The sequence below is a fragment of the Petaurus breviceps genome, unplaced genomic scaffold (assembly GCF_028583685.1).
Source record: "Petaurus breviceps papuanus isolate PSGF00001 unplaced genomic scaffold, PetGlider_PUasm1.0 90845, whole genome shotgun sequence".
In the NCBI taxonomy this organism is placed as follows: domain Eukaryota; kingdom Metazoa; phylum Chordata; class Mammalia; order Diprotodontia; family Petauridae; genus Petaurus; species Petaurus breviceps.
The window spans coordinates 8,578,196-8,604,230 of NW_027187359.1; the positions used below are offsets into that span (position 1 = coordinate 8,578,196).

General features: G+C 36.5%; 1 protein-coding gene across 6 annotated transcripts in view; it reads right to left on the reverse strand.

The window, feature by feature from the left end:
• Positions 1–26,035, reverse strand: part of RBKS (ribokinase) — a 151,278-nt gene that overhangs the window by 86,555 nt on the left and 38,688 nt on the right. For all 6 annotated transcript variants that reach the window (XR_011165246.1, XM_069072114.1, XM_069072115.1 and 3 more), the window contains exon 2: positions 10,557–10,689. Coding sequence is in view for 5 of the 6 variants with exons in the window: in XM_069072114.1 (XP_068928215.1) it covers positions 10,557–10,689 (133 nt within the window). In the remaining variant the exon portion in view is untranslated. The remainder of the gene's footprint in view (positions 1–10,556; positions 10,690–26,035) is intronic.

A 26,035-nucleotide genomic window follows, 5' to 3' on the forward strand; every position in this document is an offset into this window, starting at 1 on the left:
ATACTATTGTGCCATGAGATAAGATGAAAGTTTCTTTTTTTGCCTTTTTTTGAGGGGCAATTGGGGTTAAGTGACTTGCCCAAGGTCACACAGCTAGTTTTTGTGTTAAGTGTCTGAGGCCAGATTTGAACTCAGGTCCTCCTGACTCCAGGGCCGGTGCTCTATTCGCTGTGCCACCTAGCCACCCCTGAAAGAGACAGTTTTAGAGAAACTTGAGAAGACTTGTGTGGACTGCTGTAGAGTGAAGTGATTAGAACCAGGAGAACAATTCTTACAATAACATCACCCTTGTAAAGACAACTTTGAAAGACTTTAAGACTTAAAGACTCAATGCAATGACTAGCCACAATTCTAGAGAATTGATGATGGAACTCGTTACCCACCTCCTGACAGAGAGGTGAAGGATTCTGGGTACAGATATTTTTTGGACATGGCCAGTGTGGGAATTTGCTTTGTTGGACTAAGCATACCTGTTAGAAGATCCTTTCCCCCCAGTCCTTGCCTATAGGAGAGATAGAAGGGAAAGAAAATAGTTTTTTGATAAGTAGAAAAAAAAAACCAAATTGAAGTTGAAACAAAAAATAAAATAAATGAAAAAGGGGCCCTTAGAGGTTATATCCTTTCATTTTATAGATGAGGAAACTGAGGTCCAGAGAAATTTAAGTGACTTGCCCAAGGTCACACAGTAGCAGAGCTGGAATTTGAATCCCAGCCCTTTGACAACAGATTGAGTGTTAATGTCTACTTTACCAGGTTGGTACAGAGGCAACCTCTCTATCTTGGAAAGCTAGCTGTCTCTTGTGTGTGCTGTTTCCTAGGAGACTGAGATTCAAATCCTGGTTTGGACACTTCCTAGGTGTGTGATTCTAGGCAAGTCACAAACTGTGTCAGTTTCCTAACCTGTAAAATGAGGGGGTTTGACTTAATAGCCTCTAAGGTTCCCTTAAGATCTAAATCCAAGATCCTATGAAATAACAAATAATAATTACCCATTTTCAAAGAATTTTCTGGCAAATGGAGACATGTTAGATGTTGGAATATACTTCAGTATGTTTTGAAATGATTTCCTCTTTCTGCTTCCATGTTAGCAGTGCTAATTTGATTTATGGCCAAAGAACATATGAGGAGGAGGGGAATACTCAAACAAATCTGGTTAGGTCTTGTGCAGGATGCCTGTGCAATTTCTTCATCCTGGGGATATTCACTTCATTTTTCTTAACATCTGTAGGAATTTTCATCTTAAAATATCATCAGTAACTATCTCTGGACTACCCTGGTCCATGACTTGGTTGTAAATGAACTACACAGCCCCAAACTCCTGTTAAGTGTTTCATTACATGCCCCTCTAGTGGATGTGTCATTACAAAAATATTGATGTAATTCATGCTTCTTATTCTTATTCATGATTTCTTAACATATATTTTCCCTTAGCTCAACATCAGTGGTTTTTCCATGTGCCACCAAATGGACTTACATCATCACAGCTGGAATTCTGGCTTACTACAAGGGAGTGTGGTTTATAGAAGTAAATTAATGGTGCCAAGGAAAGAGAAATTTCATATCAGTTTATCTTGTGTCCCATCTGTTCATTTCTATAATGAATAATTCTGTGATTTCTCCTTTCCTTTGGAAATTTTTTATTTTTTATGCTGCTGTAAAGCAAGTTTAACCATTTTGGTTATTAAAAATAAGTGGCTTTTACCACTGCTAGGTCTATTTCCCTAAGACACCCAATAAAAGGGAAGAGGACCTATTTGTACAAAAATATTTGTCGCAACTCTTTTTGCAGTGGCTAAGAACGGGATTGGGGAATGGCTAAACAAACTGTAGTATATTATTGTAATGGAATATTGTGCTATGAGAAATGACAATTAGGATGATTTCAGAAAAACCTGGAAAGATTTACATGAACTGATGCAGTGAAGTGAATAGAACTAGGAGAATGTTGTACACAGAAACAGCAATATTCAACAAAGAACTATGAATGACTCAGCTATTCTCAGCATTACAAATGATCTAAAGCAATCCCAAAGGACTAATGATGAAGCATATTCTCTGCCTCCAGAGAAAGAACTAATATTGACTAAATATAGATTGAAGCATGCTATTTTTACTTTCTTTTTTCTTTTATTTGAGTTGTCCTGTACAAAATGACTAATATGGAAATGTTTTACATGACTGCACACATATAATCTATATCTAATTGCTTACCATCTTAGAGAGTAAGGGGAAGAGGAAGTGATACAACTTGGAACTCAAAACTTTAAATAAAAATGTTAAAAAATTGGGGAAGAAATAAGTGGCTTTTGCACTGGAGAAAATATTGTTTCACATAACAATAACAGCCTGCATCAACATTAGTGGGGCAGCTAGGTGACACTGTGGATAGGGTGCTGGGTCTGATGTCAGGAAGACTCAACTTTGTGAGTTCAAATCTGGCCTCAGACACCAACTGTGTGATCCTGGGCAAGTCACTTAACCCTGTTTGCCTCAGTTTCCTCATCTGTAAAACGAGTTGGAGAAAGAAATGGCAAACTACTCCATTTTGTTGAGAAAACCCCAAATATAGTCATAAAGAATCGGATAAGACTTGAAATGATTGAACAACCATAGCAAAAGCAACAACAACAACAAATCAATGTGGGTAAGAAAATGCTGAAAGACTACAAAGGTTATTTTCCAAGCTTATATAGAAATATATTTTCCTTTGTCCTTTTGAGAAACCTTAACATTTTGTTATATTGTTGTGATTAAATAAATCAGTGCTCTAGGTTGTCAAGTCCAGGCCAAACTGTTTAGTTTTAACAGAAACTCTCGTCTTATATTTCATTGTGGTCAGCAGTACTTAAGTTCTATTACAGGGGCATAGAAATAGATGCATAAACCAAAGTGAAAAACCAAAACAGGTGATGTGATTTCCTAAGTTCCATGGGTGAAGTCTATAAATATAAACTTCAATCTCTACTCAATAGCAATGGTATTCATTCATTCATCAACAAAAACCTGTTAATTGCTAATAATATACTTTGCTAGGTGGTGGGGAAGTAACAAAGATAAAATAAAACTCAGTACCTGCCCATGATCAGAGAAATCTTCCCTGATCTACCCAGGTGTTAGTGCCCTCTCCCTCCTTAAATATTCCTAGAGAACTTGGTCAGATTCCCTCTTTTCCCTACTAATTCTCCACCTCGTATTATGTTTATCTGTGTATAGGCTATATGTCCTGCATATAGTAAGATTCTTGAAGGCAGGAATTGTCTGTCTTTGTACTTGTATTCCCAATACCTAGAATATTACCTGGAACATAGCAGACACTTAAATAAATGTGAGCTGAAATGTTATTTTGTTTTTTGTATCGGTATCTTCTAGATCTGGAGGCAGCTAGGTAGTGAAGTAGATAGGGCTCTGGGCCTGGAGTCAGTTAGACTTGAGTTCAAATCCAGCCGTAGGCACTCACTAAATGTGTGACCCTGGGTCAGTCACTTAATTTCTGTTTGCTTTAGTTTCCTTATCTGTAAAATGGGGATAGAACTAGTACCTACCTCTCAGGGTTGTTGTGAGAATCAAATGAGATAAAATTGCTAAAGCACTCAGCACAGTGTCTGGCACAATGCAGGCAGTATATAAATGTTGACTGTTATCAATATCTACTATAGTACTTGGCTTTCTTTTTCATCTCATACTACTTAACACTTAAAAATTTACTGTATTTATCTTGGTCAATAAACATTTGTTGATTGATTTAATGATGAACAATTCAGCTTAAAAATATATCCTAAGACATTCTAGTAAAATGAGGTTTTTTAATTAGAATTTTTCATATTAGATGTGTTTGATCAAGCAGGGAGAGGTGAATTCTATTATATTAATCACAGATTAATAAAGCTGTACTTCAGTAATAGGTAAAATGATAATTGCATAGCCTGTAAATCATTGAAGGAATCCTGTGGAGAGAAAAGTGCTGTATACAATAGCGAACTGAAGGCTGACAGTTCAGAGACATTTCAGTAAAATCTGCAGTGTACTGAACTCGTTCTTTTCATTTTTTTCACTATGAAAAAAATCAATCAAGCCTTATTTCCATTAAAGATGGATAAATCCCTTTTTAAAAATATCGCAAGGCATAAATGAATCTTCAAATTTCATTAAATGCAAAAAATGAAGGCAATAACCCTTTCACCTTTGGCAAAAATGTAGATTTTTCCCCAAAATATCACACCCAGCAAAGCTAAGCATAATCCAGAATGAAAAAAAAAATATGGACATTTATTAAATTGTCAGATTTTCAGGATACTGGAAAAAAACCCAAAATACATTAGCTTAATAGAAAATTTGACATATAAGATCCAAGAGAAATACAAAGTATGCATCAAAGACTAATTATAAGGGACTCAACAGAGTATTTACTTTTTATATGAAGAAATGTAAAATGTATGTCTAATATTGTTATTAGTAATTGGATAGTTTGTAAAACAGATTGGAGTAGACCTGGGTAGTATATGATTTTTAAAAGTAAAATCATTTAAGAACAGGTATAAAGTTTATACAAATGCGATAATTCAAATTATCTTATACAAAAATAGTAATTATCTTATACAAACACAGAGGGAATTAGATTGGGGAGGAGGGCTGGTAGTTCTGAAAACCTACTTTCATGGGGAATGGGTTCAAGAAGGAACAATACATATATATCTAGAAGTGTATAAAAATTTAGGAAGAAATAAAACACTAAAGGGATAGAGAGGAGGTAGAGAATAAGGGAGGGATCTTTAGAGAAGAGGGTGAGGGGATAGGATAAATGGGGGTATAGAACGGTGTTTAGATTAATGAGAATGGGAAGATAAGGGAGGGGTCCTTAGGGGGGGTAGGTTAAGCAACAGGAAGGAAAGGTGGGAGGTAGAAGTAAAAGAGTGAGGAGGGATAGGAAATAAAAAATACACAAAAAGATAAAATAAAGACCACGAGTTGAATTTGTTAGGGAAAAAGGAGAAGAGGTGGTAATTACAATCTTAGACAAAGTGAAGGCTAAAATAGATTTAATCAAAAGAGAAAAATAGGGAAACTATACTGTGTCAGCCATATTCATCAGTGTTGTGTTGGATTATTTAAAATAACTAGAGAGTATAAGGTTAGAATATTGCTGTGGTATAGGAAATAAGTTGGTGGACTTGGACAAATATGGAAAGACCTAGACTTATGAAGGAAGAGGTTATCCACCCTCAGAGAAAGAGGACAAATAAATATAGTATGGTCTTACATAGATGCATATGAATATATTTGTGTATATATAAGTACGATTATAGATATCTAAGTATATGTATGTGTATGTATGTACGGGTATATATCTTTCTCTATATGTACACATATCTTTGTATGTATATGTATGCATACACACACATATATACATTTGTGTGTATATATCTATATCTCTAAGCTTAGTTGTAGCTTTGGGGAGGGGGGGAGAGGAAAGGGAACAAAGTTCAAAGTAAAAAGTATACAGCAGATTACAAAAGAAAACTTACAAGGAAGCAAAGAAAAGATGGACAGTTCTCAACATAGTGTGCAATATTTATTATATAGGCTTTCTTAAAATGGAAATTTATTGCTGTACATTTTCAATCTTCTCTTATGTTCCGCTGTGTACAGGGCAATGCTTTCTTTCTTATTTTGTATTTGTTTCAATATTTAAGTTTGTAATATGTTTCTTTTCTTTACTTTTTGCATATTGATTTTTAATATTTAATAAAAAGTTTATAAAAAAGAATGTAGGTTCTTATGGTTCATTTTCTTTCTTTTTTTTTTTGGCCTTTTGGAGGGCAATTGGGGTTAAATAACTTGCCCAAGGTTACATGGCTAGTTTTGTGTGTGTGTGTGTGTGTGTGTGTGTGTGTGTGTGTGTGTGTGTGTGTGTGGGTGGGTATTAAGTCTCTGAGGCCGGAACCGAACTCGGGTCCTCCTGACTCTGGGGCCGGCGCTTTACTCACTGTGCCACCCAGCCACCCCTAATTAACTTATGGTTCATTTTCAAATCATTTCAGAAAGATGGAGAGAAATGTAAATAAAAACTTCTGTTTATCTTCAGGATTGTCTGAAAATGTTTATCACAGTAAAAAACAAAAGGTTTGCCATTCATCACACCAGATGGATATAATTTAAAGATAAGTAAAACACTAGCTATTTGGCTAAATAGCTAAAAGTTTTGTTGCTGAAGTTAAATTTATCCAAACACAATCAATTTATTTTGTTCAATTTTCAACTCTATGAAGATGAATGCCAGATTTATATATCTACCCTTAATCTCTCTCTTTACTGAATCTCATGCCTCCATCAAGTAAATGTCTGTTGACAATTGTAACTAGATACTCTAGACATCTTAAGCCCAAGGTGTACAAAATTCATTATTTTTTTCCCTAAAATCCACCCATCTTGAGAATTTCCCTATTCCTCTATCAGATACCAATCAAATTAATCAGTGAATATGTATTTATTAAACTTGCTGTGCCAGACTAGTCTCTTCTCCAAGGAGCTTATATGTATAGAAACATATATATACAACATGCATACAAAGCAGACAGAAGAAAAAAGCCGAGGGTAAAGTTCTAGAGGTTGAGATCAGGAAAGGCCATTTGTGGAAGGTGATACTTGAACTAAGCTTTCAAGGAAGTAAGGGGTACTCAGAGGCAGAGGTGAACAGTAGAGAGCTCCTAACACAGGGAAAAACCAGCAGAGAAGCATGGTGACAGGAGAACATTAAATCGATTGGACATTATTCTGAATATGGTTGGATTGTAAAATGTGTGAAAGGGAGTAAAATGTATGAAGATTAGAAATGCTGGAAGGGACCAGGTTATGAAGAGTTTTAAATGCTGAACAAAGCACTTCAAATTTGATCTTGGAGTTAATAAAGAACCACTGGAGTTTTTTTGAGAGGGGAGGGTCAGATATGCTTTAGGAAAGTCACTCTGACAACTTAGTGTGGAGGATGGATTGGAGTAGGGAGAGACTTGGGGCAGGGAGACCAATTACAAAAAACTATTAAGATAATCCAGGAGAGGCAATGGAGGGCCTGAACCAGGGTGGTAGAGTAGAGACTAATGTGAGGAGAGAGAAAAGCACTTACATAAGAGGTAATGTGAAGGTAGGAACAAGATTTGGCAATTAGTTGGATACGGAAGATGTGTGAAAGCTAGAAGTTAAGGGTAACACTGAGGTTGCAATCTTAGGTGATGGGAAGGATGGTGGTGCTCTTGATGGAAATAGAGAAGTATGGAAGAAGGGAAGGTTTGTGGGGAAAATATAATGAGTTCTCACTTGGACATAAAGTTTGAGATAATTGTAAAATGCCCAACAGGCAACTGTTGTTTGTTCTTCATTCCTAAAGAGGACCATGACATCAAGAAGGTGATACCGTGACTTGTAAGTGAATTGGATTTGAATGAGGGAAATCTGTGCAAAGTCACCATCCTCACTTTCTCCTCTGGAGCCATCTGAGTCCCATGGCGAGATATAAATCAGGATGACTGGAGATAGCCCCCCAATATGGAACTATAGCTCAGAAGAAAGACTAGGGCTAGATATATTGACCTGGGAATCATCTACATGGAGATCATAATTGAATCAATGAGAGCTCGTTGAAACTATGAAGTGATATAGTGGAGAAAGAAAACGGAAGAGGCCTCAAAACATACCTTGGGGAATCCAGAGTTAGTGGGTGTGACATGGATGAAAATCTAGCAAAGAAGACTGAAGAAGAGTCAAACAGATATATAGGCAGAGAATCAAAGAAGAGCAGTGTCATGAAAACCTAGAAAGGACAAAGAATCCAGGAAAAGAATATAGTCAACAGTGTTAAATGCAATAGAGAGAGGTCAGAAGAAAAAAGACTGAGAAAAGGCCATTAGATTTGGCAATTAAGAAATCATTGATAATTGTGAACAGGGCAATTTCATGTGGAAAATGAGGTCAGAATCTAGACTGCCGAAAGAGGAAAGAAAGCAGAGAGAGCTAGTTTAGATGGTTTTCATAAGAGGGCAGGTAGGTGGCACAGTGCATAGAGCGCTCAATCTGAAGTTAGGATGATCTTCATGAGTTCAAGTCTGGCCTCAGGCATTTACTGACCTGGACAACTCATTTAACCCTGTTTGCCTCAGTTTCCTCATCTGAAAAATGGGCTGGAGAAGGAAATGGCAAAACACTCCAGTATCTTTTCCAAGAAAACCACAAACTGGGTCATGAAGAGTCAGATACAGCTAAAAAACAACTTAACAACAAGGAGCTTATTAGCTAAGAAGGGGAGTAATAGATATATGATAATACTTAGTAGGGATAAAAGGATCAAGTGACTGTTTTTTAAGAATGGGTAAGACATGGGTGTATGCAGGGGAAGGAGCAAGTAGAGAGAGACTGAAGATTAAAGAGAGTGGGGATGATGGGAGGGCAATCTGCTGGAGAAGACAGGAAGGGATGGAATCAAGGATGCATATAAAGAATTTGGTAAGGAGAAGGGTTACCTGTTCATCACAGACAAAATGGAAGGAGATAGTGGGGAATATTATCAGAATAATGTGAGATAGAAAGAGTAGGGAAGAAAGAATTCTTGGCATATGGTTTCAGTTTTTTTTGGTGAAGTGTGAAGGCGAGGTCTTCTATTGAGAGGATATAGAAAGCAGGTACTGTAGGAGTCCTGAGAAAAGAGGTTTGGACAGCTGCTATGGAGATTGGGACTGAGAAGTGATTAGGTTGTAGAAGGATTGCTTTGCTGCCTGAAGGCCTAGTTAGGCTCAAATAACGTAAATTTGTAGTGGATTTAATCAGCAAGGTTTTCTGACTTCCTTCATTTCAGTTAAGTAGAATGTGAAGAAAAGTCACAAAGAGGAATGGTGGGAGTGATGCAGGGTTGGAATTTGGCAAGATGTGATCAGCCTTCTTGTAACCCAGTATCAGTCATCCATAATTCTTTGTTTTCCCTCATTCTCTCCCGTCTCCCCCAAATCTGAGCAGCAGTCAGTCAATAAACATTTATTGTTTACTTTGTGCCAGGCACTCTGCTAAATACTTGAAATACAAAGATAGGCAAAAAATAACCTCTGCCTTGAGTTTACAATTTAATAATATACAAAAAAGAGACAAGACAAATAGGAAATGATCAACAGAGAGAAAGCACTATAATTAATAGAGATTGGGAAAGGCTTTCTATAGAAGGTAGGATTTAACAATAGCCATGTCTACTGGAAGTGGATAGAATGCTGGGCTTTTGAGTTAGGAAGATGTGAGTTCAAATTCATTCTCACACACTTACTAGCTGTGCAACCTTTGGCAAGTTGTTTAACCTCTGTTTACCTTAGTTCACTCCACAGTAAAATGGGGATAATAACAGCACCTACCTCCCAGGGTTGTTGGGAGGATCAAATGAGATATGTATAAAGTACTTAGCACAGTGCCTCCCACACAGTAGGTGCTATATAAATGAAGCCTATTATTATTGTTATACCTCCACAATAACTTTTGAATCTGTCCTTTTATCTTTATTCATATGATCACCATTCCACTACAGAACCTCGTCACTTCCAATACGATATACATAACAGCCTTCCAAATTGTCTCTTACCAATCAATCTTTCTTCCCCAATCCGTACTTCACAATGCTGCTGAAGGATGGATCCTCTGGGTCTGACTATGTCTTTTACCTACTCAAGAGGTTCCAGTGGTTCCCTAATCCCTCTTGGATCAAATCGAAACTTCTCTATTTGTCATTTAAAAGCTCATCACAATCTGGCTCCAACCTACCTTTCCAGATTTATTACATATTACCCACGCCCCATCCTCGTGCCCAAGCTTTCCCCCTGGCCAGGAATGCACTCCTTCCTGCATGAGGCCTTTTTCAGATACTCCCAGTTTCTAATGCTTCCTTTCCAAAAATAATTACCAAGTATTTCCTTTGTATCTATTTTCTATCGACTTATATGTGTAGATGTTGTTTCTCCCATAATACATAAGCTTCTTAAGGGCAGGGACTCCTTGATTTTCGTCTTGGTGTCTCAGGACCTAACACAATGATGTTGTGTTACAGCAGGAAATCATGTGGAACAGAGGAAAAAGGGCTGGATTGTGTGTTAGATGACACTATGCTTCCTTCTCTCCCTTACTACCTCTGTGACATTAGGTAAGTTACTTCATTTCTCTAAGGCTCATTTTCCTCATTCTTAAGATAAAGCAAAGGTGAAGAATTAGATAACTAAGATTCCTTCTGGCTTTAAATCTGTGATCCTATGTGCATAATAAATAATTGCTGATTGGTTGTGATTTAGAAGCTGGATTGGAAATCCACAGGAACTCTATCAATGTTTCTCATACTCAATTTAAATCCTAGTCCTGAGATTAGTAAGGCAGTATATATCTTGCATAATTTGCACTTGCCATAGAAACCAATCATGATAAAACCAACTTTGGAGGATAATTATTTCTCCTATCTGAATTTTTAGAAAATTTTTATTTGTTTTTTAAGAGAATAATAATGCTTGGTCCATATAAATCTCTCTATTCTCCCTTATACTTACCTTGCACACTATGGAAGTCTTGGCTCCAAGCCGGGCTGCTTGCACACACTGGTTAGCACCTTTTCCTCCAAAACCAATAAAAAACTTATGTCCATGGATGGTTTCTCCAGTTTTGGGCAGACGTGATGTAAGGCTATTATAATCAAGAAAGAAACACCCCCCAACAGATTTGGATATGGGCAACAGAAATAGCAATTAAGTTATTCAGAAAAGAAAAACATCTTAAAGTGCTATATTCAGCTATTACTATTCTTTATTAAGCCTTTTCAGACTAACTCAGGTCGGTGTATTTTTTTTTCCTCTATGAACTTTAAATAGTACTTATACCTATCAGATCTATGTGGTGTGTTATATGGGGCTCCCAGATGTCTGTTCTTCTGTCAAATTTCTGCCTCTAACCCTAAGCTTACCTTTAATTCTTCATTTTGCTCTACTGTAAGAAATTCTACTAATTAGAGATTTTCTCAAGTTATTAATCATAATGTTACTCTTCAGAGAATTAAGAGGCTCATTCCTCAGTGTGAATTACGACAATATGACTTCCTCCTGGTTCACATCAGACACAATTACAAGAAATTGGGAGTAGTGTTAGGAGCAGGAAAGATAACTAATTTTGAAGCATGGGAGAATTTAGAAGGGGAGGAATGAGGGAAAGGAATTGAACAAGGGTGAGAGTAGAGATTTTTTTGCTAGTAGAGAGTAGCAAAAGGATACCAAGTACCTTGGGAGACAGGGAAAAGCAGGTCAAAAATAATCTATATTTTAATTTTTGTCTCAGGCAGGGTCTTTTTTTTTTTAAGAATGCTTTTGGCATTTATTCATATGCTACTTTGCACATTCTATAACTGTATTCCTTTTATCTCTCAAATAGAATATTATACTCTTTGAAGGCAGAGAATACTCAATAAATGTATTGTTGATTGAACATCTTCAGCTGCTTTGTTTTTTCCCCAAAGACTAGGACAATGCTCAATGGACAGTGAACACTTTATAAATACTTGTCTGAATGACTGGCTTCACCCTCTCCACTTTATGCTGCCTTACCCAAGTCTGCTCTCACTAGTAGGCAAATATATTGTTCTCTTTCCTGCCAATCCAGGGCTTTCATCATGTTCTGCCTTTTCACCAAAATCAGCCTCTTTCCATCTAATTGTCTCAGGGCTAGGTGCTTTCTCATGTCATAAACAATGAATCCAAAAGAGACTACCCAACTACAGAATCCAAAGGGCACTGTATGCTGGCCATCTAGTTCAAGGTACACTTGAGGAGGGACTCTTTCTTACATCCTCAATGAAAAGTAGTTACCTAGTCCTCTCTGGATGATCTCAAATGACAGGATACACTAAGTAGCTGTCAAATGTTAGACAGATCTAATACTACCTGTCTTTCTGCAGTGTCTACCCACCAAAAAAGTCAAATGTTTAATGGTGGCTCTCATGTCCTCCTCAGTCCCTTCTCTTGACTATATACTTCTAGCTCCTGCAAGAGATGAACATGTAATATGGTCTCCAAATTGCAAATGGCCTTCCTAAAAGATAGTGTCAAGAAGTGAATGTAGTACTCCAGGTCAAATAATATGATCAGTAGAAGCAGGAAATTCCATGACTTCCCCCCATAACGACCTCAAATAACTATAAAATATGACTCTAAACAAATTTTAGAGCTACAGAACCAACTAAGTGACAGAGAGAAACAAATCTCACACTGAAGCCAGCTTGGCAGGCAGACAGGAAGGGTTCATCGCAGCACTCTGGGAGCCATAGAGCAGCCCTGCATGAGTCATGCAGTTTTAGCCCCAGGGAGGCAGCTGGGCCAGAGCAGACTCCAGGAGAGTGAATCAATAGCAGCTATGGTGGTTTCCAGACGTTTTAACCCATAAATGCCAAAAAGAAAGTAAAAGGTCAGTTGGAACTCTGTTGGAAAGGAAGTTCATGGTCTAGCCCCTGCCCCTGTGGCAAGAGGTGGCAGAGACAGGGCGGCTGCCAAGTGGCTGCAACAGGAGCTCCTGGCCTACAGAAAGTAGGGGGACCAAGTGACCATTCAAAGGGTAATCATTCTTGCTTTGACCTGCTTGGATCTGGGTCACTTTCTTGGGTGGTGGTTGTGGGGTGAGAAATGCCAGTTTGCCAGTGTGGTGTCTGTAGAGAGGGAGTCCTCCTCAGACCTCTGACAACATCTGTGAAAACCCCAGTGATTTTGGAATAAAGCTCTCCTCTCTGGAAGCAGAATTCTACTGTGGCAAAGAGCTCAAAAGTCAAGTAATTGACTGGCAACATGAGCAAACAGAGGAAGGAAAGCAAACAAAGCAATCAAATTTTAGATTCCTTTTTTGGGGACAAAAAGGATTAAAGGATGGAATGGGAAGAAGACAATGAAGTAAGAACTCCTGCATCAAAAGCTTCCAAGAAAAATATGAATTGGTTACAGGTCATGGAAGAGCTCAAGAAGGATTTTGAAAATCAAGTAAGAGAAGTGGAGAAAAAACTGGGAAGAGGAATGAGAATGATGTAAGAAAATCATGAAAAGAGTCAACAACCTAGAAAATGATACCTTAAAAAATAGACTAACTCAAATGGCAAAAGAGGCTCAAAAAGCCAATGAGGAGAAGAATACCTTAAAAAAAGACAAATTTGCCAGATGGAAAAGGAATTTCAAAAACTCACTAAAGAGAATAATTCCTTCAAAATTAGATTGGAGCAAATAGAAGTTAATGACTTTGTGAGAAACCAAGATGCTATAAAACAGATCCAAACAGACAAAAGAATAGAAGGCAATATGAAATATCTCATGGGAAAAACTACTGACCTGGAAAATAGATCCAGGAGAGATAATTTAAAAATTATTGGGCTACCTGAAAGTCATGATCAAAAAAAGAACCCAGAAATCATCCTTCAAGAAATTCTCAAGGAAAATTGCCCTGATATTTTAGAACCAGAGGGCAAAATAGAAATCGAAAGAATTCACTGATCACTTCTTGAAAAAGATCCTAAAAAGAAAATTCCTAGGAATATTATAGCCAGGTTCCAGAGTTCCCAGGTCAAGGAGAAAATATTACAAGCGGCCAGGAAGAAACAATTTGAGTATTGTGGAAACACAACCAGGATAACACAAGATCTAGCAGCTTCTACATTAAGGGATTGGAATATAATATTCCAGAGGTCAAAGGAGCTAGGATTAATACCAAGAATCATCTACCCAGCAAAACTGAGTATAATGTTTCAGGGGAAAATATGGTCATTCAATGAAATAGAGGGCTTTCAAGCATTCTTGATGAAAAAATCAGAATAGAAAATTGAATAGAAAATTTGACTTTCAAATACAAGAAACAAGAGAAGCATGAGAAGATAAATAGGGAAAAGAAATCATAAGGAACTTATTAAAATTGAACTATTTACATTCCTACATGGTAAAATGATAATTGTAACTCATGAGACTTTTCTCAGTATAAGGATAGTTAATGGGGATATATATATATATATATATATATATATATATACATACATGTATATTTATATGGGAGGTTATATGTGCATATAGATACATATGTGAGTGTGTATATATATATGTACATGTATACATAGATAGAGGGCATAGGATCAGTTGAATAGGAAGAGATAATATCTAAAAAAGTAAAATTAAGAGATGAGAGAAGGATATAATGAGAGGAGATAGGGAGAGATAGAATAGGGTAAATTATCTCATATAAAAGAGGCAAGAGAAAACTGTTAAAATGGAGGGGAATAACAGGAAGGTAAAAGGGAATGGGTCAACCTTACTCTCACTAAATTTGGCTTAAGGACGGAATAACATACACACTAAACTGGGTATCTTACCCTATAGGAAAGTAAGGGAGAAAGGGATAAGAGGGAAAATGATAGAAGGGAGGGCAGGGTAGTTAGAAGCACACACTTTTGAAATGGGACAGGGTCAAAATAGAAAATAGAATAAGTGGGGGGCAGGATAGGATGGAGGGAAATATAGTCATTCTTTTACAATATCTCTACTATGGAAATGTTTTGTGTAACTACACATGTATAACCTATATTGAATCGCTTTTCCTTTCAGTAGGGGTGGGTGACAAGGGAAGAAGGGAAAGAATCTAGAAATAAAAGTTTTAAAATCAAATGTTAAAAAAATTATTATTTTTTTACATGCAACTGGGAAATAAGATATACAGGCACTGGAGTATAGAAATCCATCTTGCCCTACTAGAAAGTCAGAGGGGGAAGGGGAGAAGGATATAAGAGAGGGCAGATTGGGGGGAATGTGTATTCAGTAGAATCGCTATTTTGGGGTGGGGGTAGGGGAAAGACAGGGAGAAAATTTCTAACTCCAAATCTTGTGGAAATGAATGTTGAAAACTAAAAATAAACAAATTAAAAAAAATAAAATAAAATGTTTTCTAAAATAAAAATAATATGATTAAAGGATGGTCTAGTAGGAATATCACCTATGCAGAGGCCATGGTATAGTAGACACAATATTAGATTTGGAGTCAAGGGGTGAAGGTTAAAGTCTTGGGTCAGTAATCAAGTACCTGTATAACCCTGGACAAATCATTCAATTTCTATGGGAACAGGGTCTCAGTCTATAAAAACAAGGGGGCTGGGGTGGGCTAGGTGGTGCAGTGAATAGAGTACTGGCCCTGGAATCAGGAGGACCTGAGTTCAAATCTGGCCTCAGACACAACACAAAAACTAGCTGCGTGACCTTGGGCAAGTCACTTAATCCCAATTACCCTGCCTTACCCCCTCCAAAAAGCAAAAAAATAAAAAAAATAAGGGGGCTGGACTATCAGGGGTTTTTAACATGGGGTCCATGAACTTGTTTTTTCTTTTTTAATGTTTCAATAAACATATTTCAATATATTTAATTTTCTTTGTAATCCTATGCATTTAAAAACATTCTTCAGAGGAGGGGTCCATAGGTTTTACCAGAATGCCAAAAGGCTCCATGATACAAAAGAGTTAAGATCTCCTGGACCAGAGGATCTCTAAGGTTCCTTCCAACTGCAAATCTTTGATTCAATGAATGTCCTCCTTCTGGACATTGTGTTTCCATTAACTCAGCCTGAGATCATGTTAGCTTCTTTCTTTGTCAGGTCATACTTTGGACTTATTGAGCTTGCAATTTATAAAAATCCTGTATCTTTTTCATGTGAGCTGTTGTCTAGCCAAGCCTTCTGCTTTCTGTACTTGTGCAATTAATCTGATTAAATGTAAGCCTTGCACTTTATATTTATCCCTATTAAAATTAGTCTCCCTTTTCTCAGGCTAATAGCTCTATTTGTACCCTTAATTCTATTCCTTTCCATCACATTTAGCAGCTTTTCCCTCTTCATCATCCTTTAGATTATTGTCAATTTTTTTTCTCTCTTAAATTCTTCTAGTGGCCTAAACATTTGCCGAGGACTCATCAATCTTAAAGTGTGTGTACCTCCTTTCCCCATATACCCTTTTCTCTTCAGCTTGCCATCATCTCAGACAATCATTCTTTATAATTTCTCCTGTTCATTGCTAAACTCTCAGGAAGAAAGAGTACTTCATAATCCCTGCCTCAGTTTCCTCACTTTATCCCTTTCATTACGGTTTCTGATTCTAGCACTCTGTTAAAGTTGTCCTTTCATTGGTTACCAGTAATGCCTTTTTAAAATTGTTGTTGCTATCTTTGGTTTCTGGATCACCTTCACTTTTCAGTATACCCCTTCTTCCATCAATAGAATCATTTTCTTACATAAAAGAATAAAAAAGAAAGAAAAGCATTCAGAAAAACAAAACAAAAAAAATCAACCATGCCCAATAGTATATTCAGTCTTCCACACTCAGCCTCCCATCTTTGTAAAGAATGGATGGAGGGAGGTGCATCCTCATATCACTTCACTGGAGCCAAACTTGGTCATAATTAGAGTTCAGTTTTGAATTTTTTTTTGTTCTTTCCATTTATATTGTTATAGTCATTGTGCATATTGTTTTCTTGGTCTTCCTTATTTCACTTCAGTTCAGAGAAGTCTTCCTGTGGATCCTCCACATTCATTATTTTTTATAGCAAAATAACTTTCATTCCATTTATATACCACAATTTGTTTAGTTATTTTCTAACTGGTGGGCATCTATTTTGTTTAAAATTCTCTGTTACTACAAAAAGTGCACTATAAATATATTGGTGTATATATGGGGTATTCTTTCTACTTCCTTATCTGCCTAGTGGTTGGATCTACTAGTAATGTCTTAATTTCTAAAGATATCCTGGCTCTATTCATCCACTACCCTTCATTTCTACCTCCTCACTGAGAAACTTCACCCTGAGGTCCTGTTTTTTTCCCTCACTGATGACTCCTTGACTTGTACTACTACTTTAGAAAGGGCTCTAGACATGTTCACTTTCCTCCTAGTTGAACTTGCTCTATAGACATCTCTACCACTTCACAGTAGCCTTGTCCCCACTCTCTTCCTCACCCTTTCCCTCCAACTCCCCTTCATGTGTTTTCCTTCCTCATTAGAAAGTAACCTCCTTGAGGGTGGAACTTGTCTTGTTTGCCTATAATTTTATCTCCAATGCTTATCACAGTACCTAGGACATAGTGAGTACTTAATAAATTCTGTGTGTGTATACACACACTTAAGTATGTATGTATGTATGCATGCATGCATGTATGTATATATACACACAGAGTCTTCATCCTTGAAATCTTAGTGGTTTTCAAAATTGTTAAGGATTCATCCTGCAGGAAAATCCCTCCTCTCTTTGCTTCTATGATACTGCTTTCTTCTGATTCTCCTCTTAACTGACTAACCTTAGTCTCTGTTGCTAGTTTAGCATCAGTCTCTCACTCCCTAAAAATAGATGTTTATCTATATTTTAGAGTACTAATCCATTTCTCGATCCTACATCCTTATCTGGATGTTCTACCAGCAGCTTAAATTCAGCATTTACAAATCAGAACTTCTTATCTTCCTCTATAAACCATTCTCTCTTCCACCAAGCTTCCCAATTTCTTTTGATGTTACTACCGTCCTACCAATTATCCAGGTTATTTGATTATTGCTTCTTCATGTATAACCTCTAATAAGCTGTCAAGTTTTATTGATTTCTAATACCACCATACCTCTCATTTAAGTCTCAACTATTCACTTTGCCATCACCTTAGTTCAGATATTAATATAAACTTCTTGTCTGAACTGTTATAGTAATCTCCTAATCTTCCTACTTTTAGTCCCATTTCCTATTCAATTCAACTTCCACACAGCTGACAAAATAATATTAGTAAGACATAAATCTGAGTGGGCCACTTCTTTGATCATAAACCTTCAGTGTTTTCCCGAAAGCTAAATGGTAAATGGACATGAATATTCTATGAAAGAAGAAATGCAAGCTATCAATAAATAACCATATGAAGAATGCTCTCAATCATTAATTAAAAGAGAAATGCAAATTAAAACAAATGAAGTTTTATCTCATACCCATCAAATTGACAAAGATAATAACAGATAAAGAGAATAACTGTTTGAAGAGCTGGGGAAATATGAGCATGTTACCACACATGTTGGGGGAGCTGTAAACTAGCATTTACTGAGTGCCTATTATGTTACAGACTCTGTGCTAAATGCTTTATAAATATTATCTCTTTTGATCCTCACAACAACCTTGGAAGATAGGTGCTGTTATTATTCCCATTTTTTACTTTTTGTAGTATCAGAGACTTGGGAAGAAAGTAGGCTTTGCTTTGATTGGGTAACGGCTGAACAAATTGTGGTATATGATTGTATGAACATAATGGAATATTATTGTGCCATAAGAAATGATGACTATAAAGAATTTAGGGAACCTCGGGAAGACTTGTGTAACTGATGCAGAACAATGTATGCAGAACAGTTTGTGTGATGACCACAATAAACATGAAGGAAAACAACAATTAAAGACTTTAGAATTTGTATCAATGTAGTGACCAATTGTTACTCAACAGGGCTAATAGGAAAGCATGACTTCCTCCTCTTGGCAAGAATATCATCTCAGCAGATGAAGTGGTGAACAGGTGCAGACATTTTCAGAAACAGATAGTCTACGCATGCAGTGTGTGTGTTTTTTAAACTATATTTCTTTGTTACAAAGGAGGGTTTCATTAGTGGTGGTGCCGAACCATTGGGAAATGACAATAATATTTAAAAAAAAATAAAACACTTAAAAAGAAACCTTTAGTGGCTCTCTATTGTGTTTAGAATAAAATATAAATCCCCTAGCTTGATGTTGACTTCTACAATCTAGCTCCTAAATACCTTATTTCATTCATGTATTCTATATTTCTGCCAAGCTTGACATGTAGCCTCCTATCTCTACAGAGACATGTGACTCCCATGCCTGGCATATCTCTCCCTTTCAGAATCCTTTTCTTTTCTTCAAGGCTTGGCCAAGATCCCACTTCTTTAGTGTAGCCTTTCTAGATTTCCTATGGATGCTAGTGTTCTTTCTCTTCCGGCATATCCTTTGGGAACTTTATCTTGATTCCTTCTTGACCCTAATCACTCCCTACCTTATTTATTTGTGTGCTTGTAGAATATCCCTAGTAAAATGTAACATCTTTCAGGACAGGGACAATTTTATTTTTGTGTCCCCAGTCCCTAGCATGGTGCCTTATTTACAACAGGTGATTAAACAAGATGTTTGCTGAAGTTCAGGCAGATGCTAACAATTATAAAAATCAATTTACATTGTAGAATCAATACAGTAGGAATCAAAAGTAATGTTAATTTTTATCTTCCCATGGCCAATAATTCTAGATACTCAAACTTTTCTTTTAGATCCTGACTCTAGAAGATTAGGGAGCACTCCAAACTTTGTGTGGCACAGTTAAGTGGTGCAGTGAATGGTATTATGTTTCAAGTTGGGAAGATGAGTTCAAACTTGCCTTAGAAACTTAATAGCTGTGTGACTCTAGGCAAACTACTTAATTTTTCTCAGTCTCAGTTTTCTTAATTGTAAAATGGGATAAAATAGCACCTATATTGTTATGAGGATTAAATAAAAAACACATATAATGCATTGTTAACCTTAAAGTACAAAAAATCCTAGCTGTTATCATTATTATTCAGATGATATAATGATATACTTAGAGAATCCTAGAGAATCAAGTAAAAAACTACTTGAGATAATAAATAAATCTGGCAAAGTTGCAAGATATAAAATAAACCCACATAAATCCTCGGCATTCCTATATATTTCTAACGAAATCCAACAGCAAGAGAAAGATAGAGAAATTCCATTTAAAGTTACTGTAGACATAAAATATTTGGGAATCTACCTGCCAAAACAAATCCAGGACCTATATGAACACAATTGCAAAACACTTTTCACACAAATAAAGTCAGATCTTCCTAACTGGAAAAACATCAGTTGCTTGTGACTGGGTTGAGCTAATATAATAAAAATGACAATTTTACTTAAATTACATATTTAGTGCCATGCCAAACAATCTACCAAAAAATTACTTTATAGAGCTAGAAAAAATAGTAAAAAAAATTCATTTGGAAGAGCAAAAGGTCCAAAATATCAAGGGAATTAATGAAAAGAAATGCTAGGGAAGGTGGCCTAGCCATACCAGATTTTAATTTGTATTATAAAGCAACAGTCATCAAAACTACTTGGTACTGGCTGAGGAATAGAGTAATGGATCAATGGAATAGATTGGGCACACAAGACTCAGCAGTCAATGACTATAGTAATCTACTGTTTGATAAACCCAAAGACCCCAGTTTTGGGGATAAAAACTCACTATTTGACAAAAACTGCTGGGAAAACTGGAATATAGTATGGCAAAAACTGGGCATAGACCAATATCTAACACCCTATACCAAAATCAAGTTGAAATGGGTGCACGATCTAGGTATAAAGGCTGATACTGTAAGCAATCTGGGAGAGCGAGGAATAGTTTACCTGTCAGATTTATGGAAAAGGGAAGATTTTATGGCCAAACAAGAGTTAGAGAGCATTATAAAATGCAAAATGGCTAATTTTGATTACATTAAATTGAAAAGTTTCTGTACAAATAAAGCCAATGTAACTAAGATTAAGAGGGAAGTGGGAAATTGGGAAAGAAATTTTACAACGAGTGTCTCTGATAAAGGTCTTATTTCTAAAATATATAGAGAACTGAGTAAAATCTATAAGAATACAAGTCATTCTTCAGTTGATAAATGGTCAAAGGGATAGAACAGGAAGTTTTCAGAGGATGAAATTAAAGATATCTATAAGCATATGAAAAAATGCTCTAAATCATTATTGATTAGAGAAATGCAAATCAAAACAACTCTGAGGTACCACATCTCACCAGTCAGATTGGTTAAGATGACAAAACAGGAAAATGACAAATGCTGGAGAGGATGTGGAAAAATTGGAACACTAATGCATTGTTGGTGTAGTTGTGAACTGATTAAACCATTCTGGAGAGCAATCTGGAACTATGCCCAAAAGGCTATAAATACTTGCATACCCTTTGACCCAGCAATACCACTTCTAGGGTTAAATCCCATTAGATCTGTATGTACAAAAATATTTATAGCAGCTCTTTTTGTAGTGGCAAAGAATTGGAAATCAAGTGGATGCCCATCAATTGGGGAATGGCTGAACAAGTTGTGGTATATGGATGAAACGGAGTACTACTGTGTTATAAGAAATGAGGAGCAGATGGACTTCATAATAACCTAGAGAGACTTATGTAAACTGATGTTGAGTGAGAAGAGCAGAACCAGAAGAAATTTATACACAATTACAGACACAACTTGTGTGTGATGACTAACTTTGATAGACTGGGCTCCTCTCAGCAATGTAAGGTTATAAGACAACTCCAAAGGACTCATGACAGAAAGAGTTATCGACATCCAGAGAAAGAGCTATGGAGTCTGAATGCAGACTGAAGCAAACTACTTGCTCTCTTTCTTTTTCTTGTTTTGTTGTGTTTCTTCTTTCCCATTGTTCATTCCATTGGTTATAATCTTTCTTTACAACCTAATGTTTAATGTGAAGGTATTTGTAGATCCTATATTTGATTGCATGGAGGGGAAGGGGAGGGAGGGGGAGAAAATGTGAAACTCAAGGGATTGTGGAACTGAATGTTGTAAGCTAGAAGTAAATAAACAAATAAAATAAAAAAAAGATATTATCATTATTATTGATTCCAGGTTTGTACCTCTCTACTGAAGGGGGGGGGGGGAAGAGATGTTTCATCTTCTGTTCTCCAAAACCAAGATTATTCATTGCAATTAATTCAAGTTCATTTGCTTCTGTAATATTTTTATTTTTATATCTGTATAAATTATTCTGTTGGTTATTTGACCTTAGCACATACACATCTTCTAATGTTTCACGTAATTTCTCACATTCATTATTTGTTATGCACAATAATACTCCATCATATTTATTTACCACAATTTATTCAGTCATTCCTCAATTAATGAGTACCCACTTTTTTCCTCTGGCCTTTTTTTTTGTGGTTATTAAATAGTGCTACTATGAATATTTTGTTGTAAGTGGGACTTTTCTTTCTTTCACTGAGTTTGAGATTACATATAGTAGTGTAATTGCTAAGCCATATGATTCAAATTATCTAGTCACTTTTCTCAGTAATTCCAAATTGTTTTTTGGAATGGTTGGAACAATTTATAGTTCTACCAATAGTTTCTTAGGTGCTTCCTTCCTGTAGCCCCCTCTGACAATGAATGATTTCGTTTTTATTACTTTTACCCACTTAATATGTATGAGGTAAAATAAAAGATGATTTTCTTTGTATTTGCTAATCATTTGCATTTGAAATGAAAACTGATTATTTATATCCTTTATAAAGAGATTTGGGTTTCCCAAGTCATTTGTCCAAGCCATTAGCCCTTCTAAAATCTTGTCAAATAAAATCATTTCTCTATTTCAACATATTCATTATTTCACTGGTGTAGGTACTCTCTTCATATTGCAAATCATTTATGCCATTTCATATTGTGTGTTTCTTGTCTATATTTTTCCATAAATCCTCCATGAAAGACTGACTCAGCATGATGGAAGACTTTCCTTGGTTCTCTGCACATTTCATATGCATACCAGTAAAGCACCTGAGATGTTCTTTTGTTATCTCTCACTTTCAATATATGACAGGTCTACCTCCTTTCCTGCTGATAAAAGTGCTTGGCATCTATTCTGCAGACTACTTAAACCTACTATGTGTCTTTTCATTACCATTTGGGTCATACACAATTGGTCTTTTCTGAGATTGTTGCATGATGTGATTTGCAGTCATATTACTGGGAGAATGTCAGCATTAGGAAGATGGGCTTTTACAGCAGCAAATAACTTAGATTCATAAGGCATTGTACAAAATTCTGAATTCAGTTGAAACCAGTCCCCTCCTCCTAATAAATTCTGGCCCTAGTTCATTGTCCATTTGTAGTATTTTCCCAAAGTGTATGCTTTGATGGACTACTGCAGTGAGCTACTCATCTAAATGAATGTCTAACTCTGGCCATTATTAGTTTTCTACTTGTTTTGCTTCTCTTGTGTGGACAGCTAGGTCAACTTCTTTGATCTCTATTAGAAGGCCTTTAAAGTTATAGGCTTCGATATAATAAGCACAATGTTTTCTATAACTATAAGCATCTGCAAAGTTTCTTAGTTAAGAGAATCCTTCCTTTATTTGGACTTTGCATCAAACATCCTCCATTGTTGGGAATATATGTCTTAGGCTTTGCTTCATGTTGACACTTCTCAGTCCACTGAACAAAGTTATTTTCTTAAGATATCTCATATATATAATGGAATCTCGTATGGTTATAACACATGTATGGGAGACACCTTGTTTGAGGGCTTAAACCTGCATTCTGATCTACTGAGTCAAATGCTTTTCTGTAGTCAGTAAACAATAGACACAAAAACTTATATTTTCTATAATTCCCAGGCAAATGACTATATAACACCTACAGAACACCATGTGCACCTATTCCCTTCTTCTGTATTCATCAAGGATATCTATCATTATTGTGTTCACAAACTATTCTCATAAAAATTTTATATAAATGAGGAAGCAGATACTTGTTTATGTCTTATTATTTTCTGAGATAATGTAGCATAGCATGTGGACAGGGTGATGGACTTAAACATGAGTCCTACCACTGACATAGTGGTAGCTGGCTCCTATAAGAGTCCCTTAACATATGTTGCCTCAAGCAAATCCTTTTGGTTGGGGGAGTACCTGTGCTGAGGGAATCATAGATCTTGCATCTATTTGCATGTCACCCATAATCTTTTCCACTCCTTGAGATATCTTGAAACACTGATCCTTATGTATTTTCAAAGTGGTATTACCACCAGCACAAATTTCTTCTGTGTATATTGTATTAGATGCAGATACTCTTAATGACTTCACATCTTTAAGTGCCATTACCAAGTAAGTCCTTGTGTAAGGAATGAGGTGTTGATAGTCATAATGTAGTGGTTCTATTATCATCACTGAAGAGAATAGGTCACTACAGAAATACTGACAAATATGTTCACATTAAAAAAAAATCAATTTGCTAGTCTTTCAGGGTCATATCTATATAAACAACTAGGTTTAGTTCTCTACTGGAATGTTTTCCACTTAATGTTTTGCTGTTCATGGAATGTTAATCTTGTAATTTTTCACCTTGGTAATGTTTTGCAAATGAGCTTTGATATACTAAACTCAAGGGTTTTCACATTTGGGTCTTGTGTCTCTTGCCTTGGCAAGATGATCAAGTGTTTGCTGGCTGAAGCATTTTCTTTTTCTGGGTTTGTGTTTTTTTTTTGTCTTCTTCCTTGGAATGACTGTTCTGTATCAGTTAAACATCTTTAAGAAACAGTGATAGTAGAAGTCAATGTCTTTAATTTTGTCCATTTCCCATCATTTATAATCAAGGGTTTGTTTAAACAGGTCATGTTGGACTTCTCACAATTGCACAGACATTTTTATCCTTTCTTCTAATTTGGCATTTAATCTTTGTTCTAACTAGTCATTGGAATGCAAAGAGATGACTGATTCTAAAATTCTGTAACACCGAAATAGCATCACTGACTCCATTTTGCCTTTATCCATTTTGTAAAGTCTCAAAGTCAACTGAGTTTAGCGATGTCACAAGATTACTCTCTCCCCATCCCACTCCTACCCCTGCAACGATCTTCTGACTTAAAGAATGTCACAAAACTACCTAGCCCTTTTCCTTCTCTTCTCAGTGTCTCTGTCTCCCAATCCCATCCAGCCAACTGTCATCCTCACTTCACACTGTCTCTAGGTCTCCTCTTCTAATAACAAACCAGGTGTCTTAACCCTTTCATCCTATTTTTTCACCCTCTTCCAAACTATTTATTAATGGAATAAAAATCAAAGTTCTGGGTTCTTGGTTACTGAGAACCCTGAACCCAATTGCTTGTCTGGATGATACCCAGTTTCATTATTTAACAGTAAACAGTTTTGGCAAGCCAGCCAGGATGGGGATGATGTGAACAGCGGTAGGGATCAAAAGAACCTTAACTATGGAAACCCTCTAAAGAACACTCTGGTAAGATTCTCTACCAAGGGACTTTCTAGGTGAAGGAAAACCCATTCCTGGACCTCCACTCTCTAAACTACACCCAGACAAGGTGAATAGCCCCTGATGAGGGTATCATGAGGGCAAGCTCTAATAAGCTGATGGATACCTCCTTGAGGAAGTTCTTATTAGCCTGAGAAGAGGGAGAACTTCCCATTCACAAGGGGATGACTAAAAACAGAAATCTAAAATTATGTGATTGGTCTAAAATATAAAAAAAAAATCCATATGGATCTCTGATATGCTCCAAAGAAGAAACTTTGATCATTGCTAATTAAAAGAATTAAAACTTCTTGAGATCTCAAAATGCGGGCTATTAAAACAGTGGGTGTTTCTTTTCTGACACAGTCTGTCTCCTTGACTCTGTTTCCTGCAGCCTCTGCTCTGATGCCCATCCGCTCTCTATCTTGTACCACTTCCTTCCATTTCTACCCAACCTATTACTAACACACCTCTTTATCCTGATGTTCTTGGGCCTTTTATTTTTCTGCAAGAACAAATTATTCTAAACCCTCAGGGCAGGGGAATGTCTGATTTAGAATCCACTTTCCTTCAGGCCCTCTGACCTAGCCATCTGGCAGGGTAAGACACTCTGGTTCAAGGAGGAATCAGGGGCAATTATTAGGCAGTGTCAGGCAACAATACAAGGTCATAATTCCACTTAGGGGGATATGACTGACTTATTGGACACATTCTTTTCCTCAGGGGAAAGAAAAGCTATCATTAAAGCTGCTGCTTACCTCCTCCTAGAGACAAACAATAAGGCAACCAACCAAAATGGTCCCCCTAGTATCCTCAATGGAACCCAAATGACCCTGCTTACCACACTAGGTTGAAGGAGGCTAAAGAATATTTATTTAATTAAGGGAATGGAAGAGTGTGCTAAGAGTCCTGAGAATT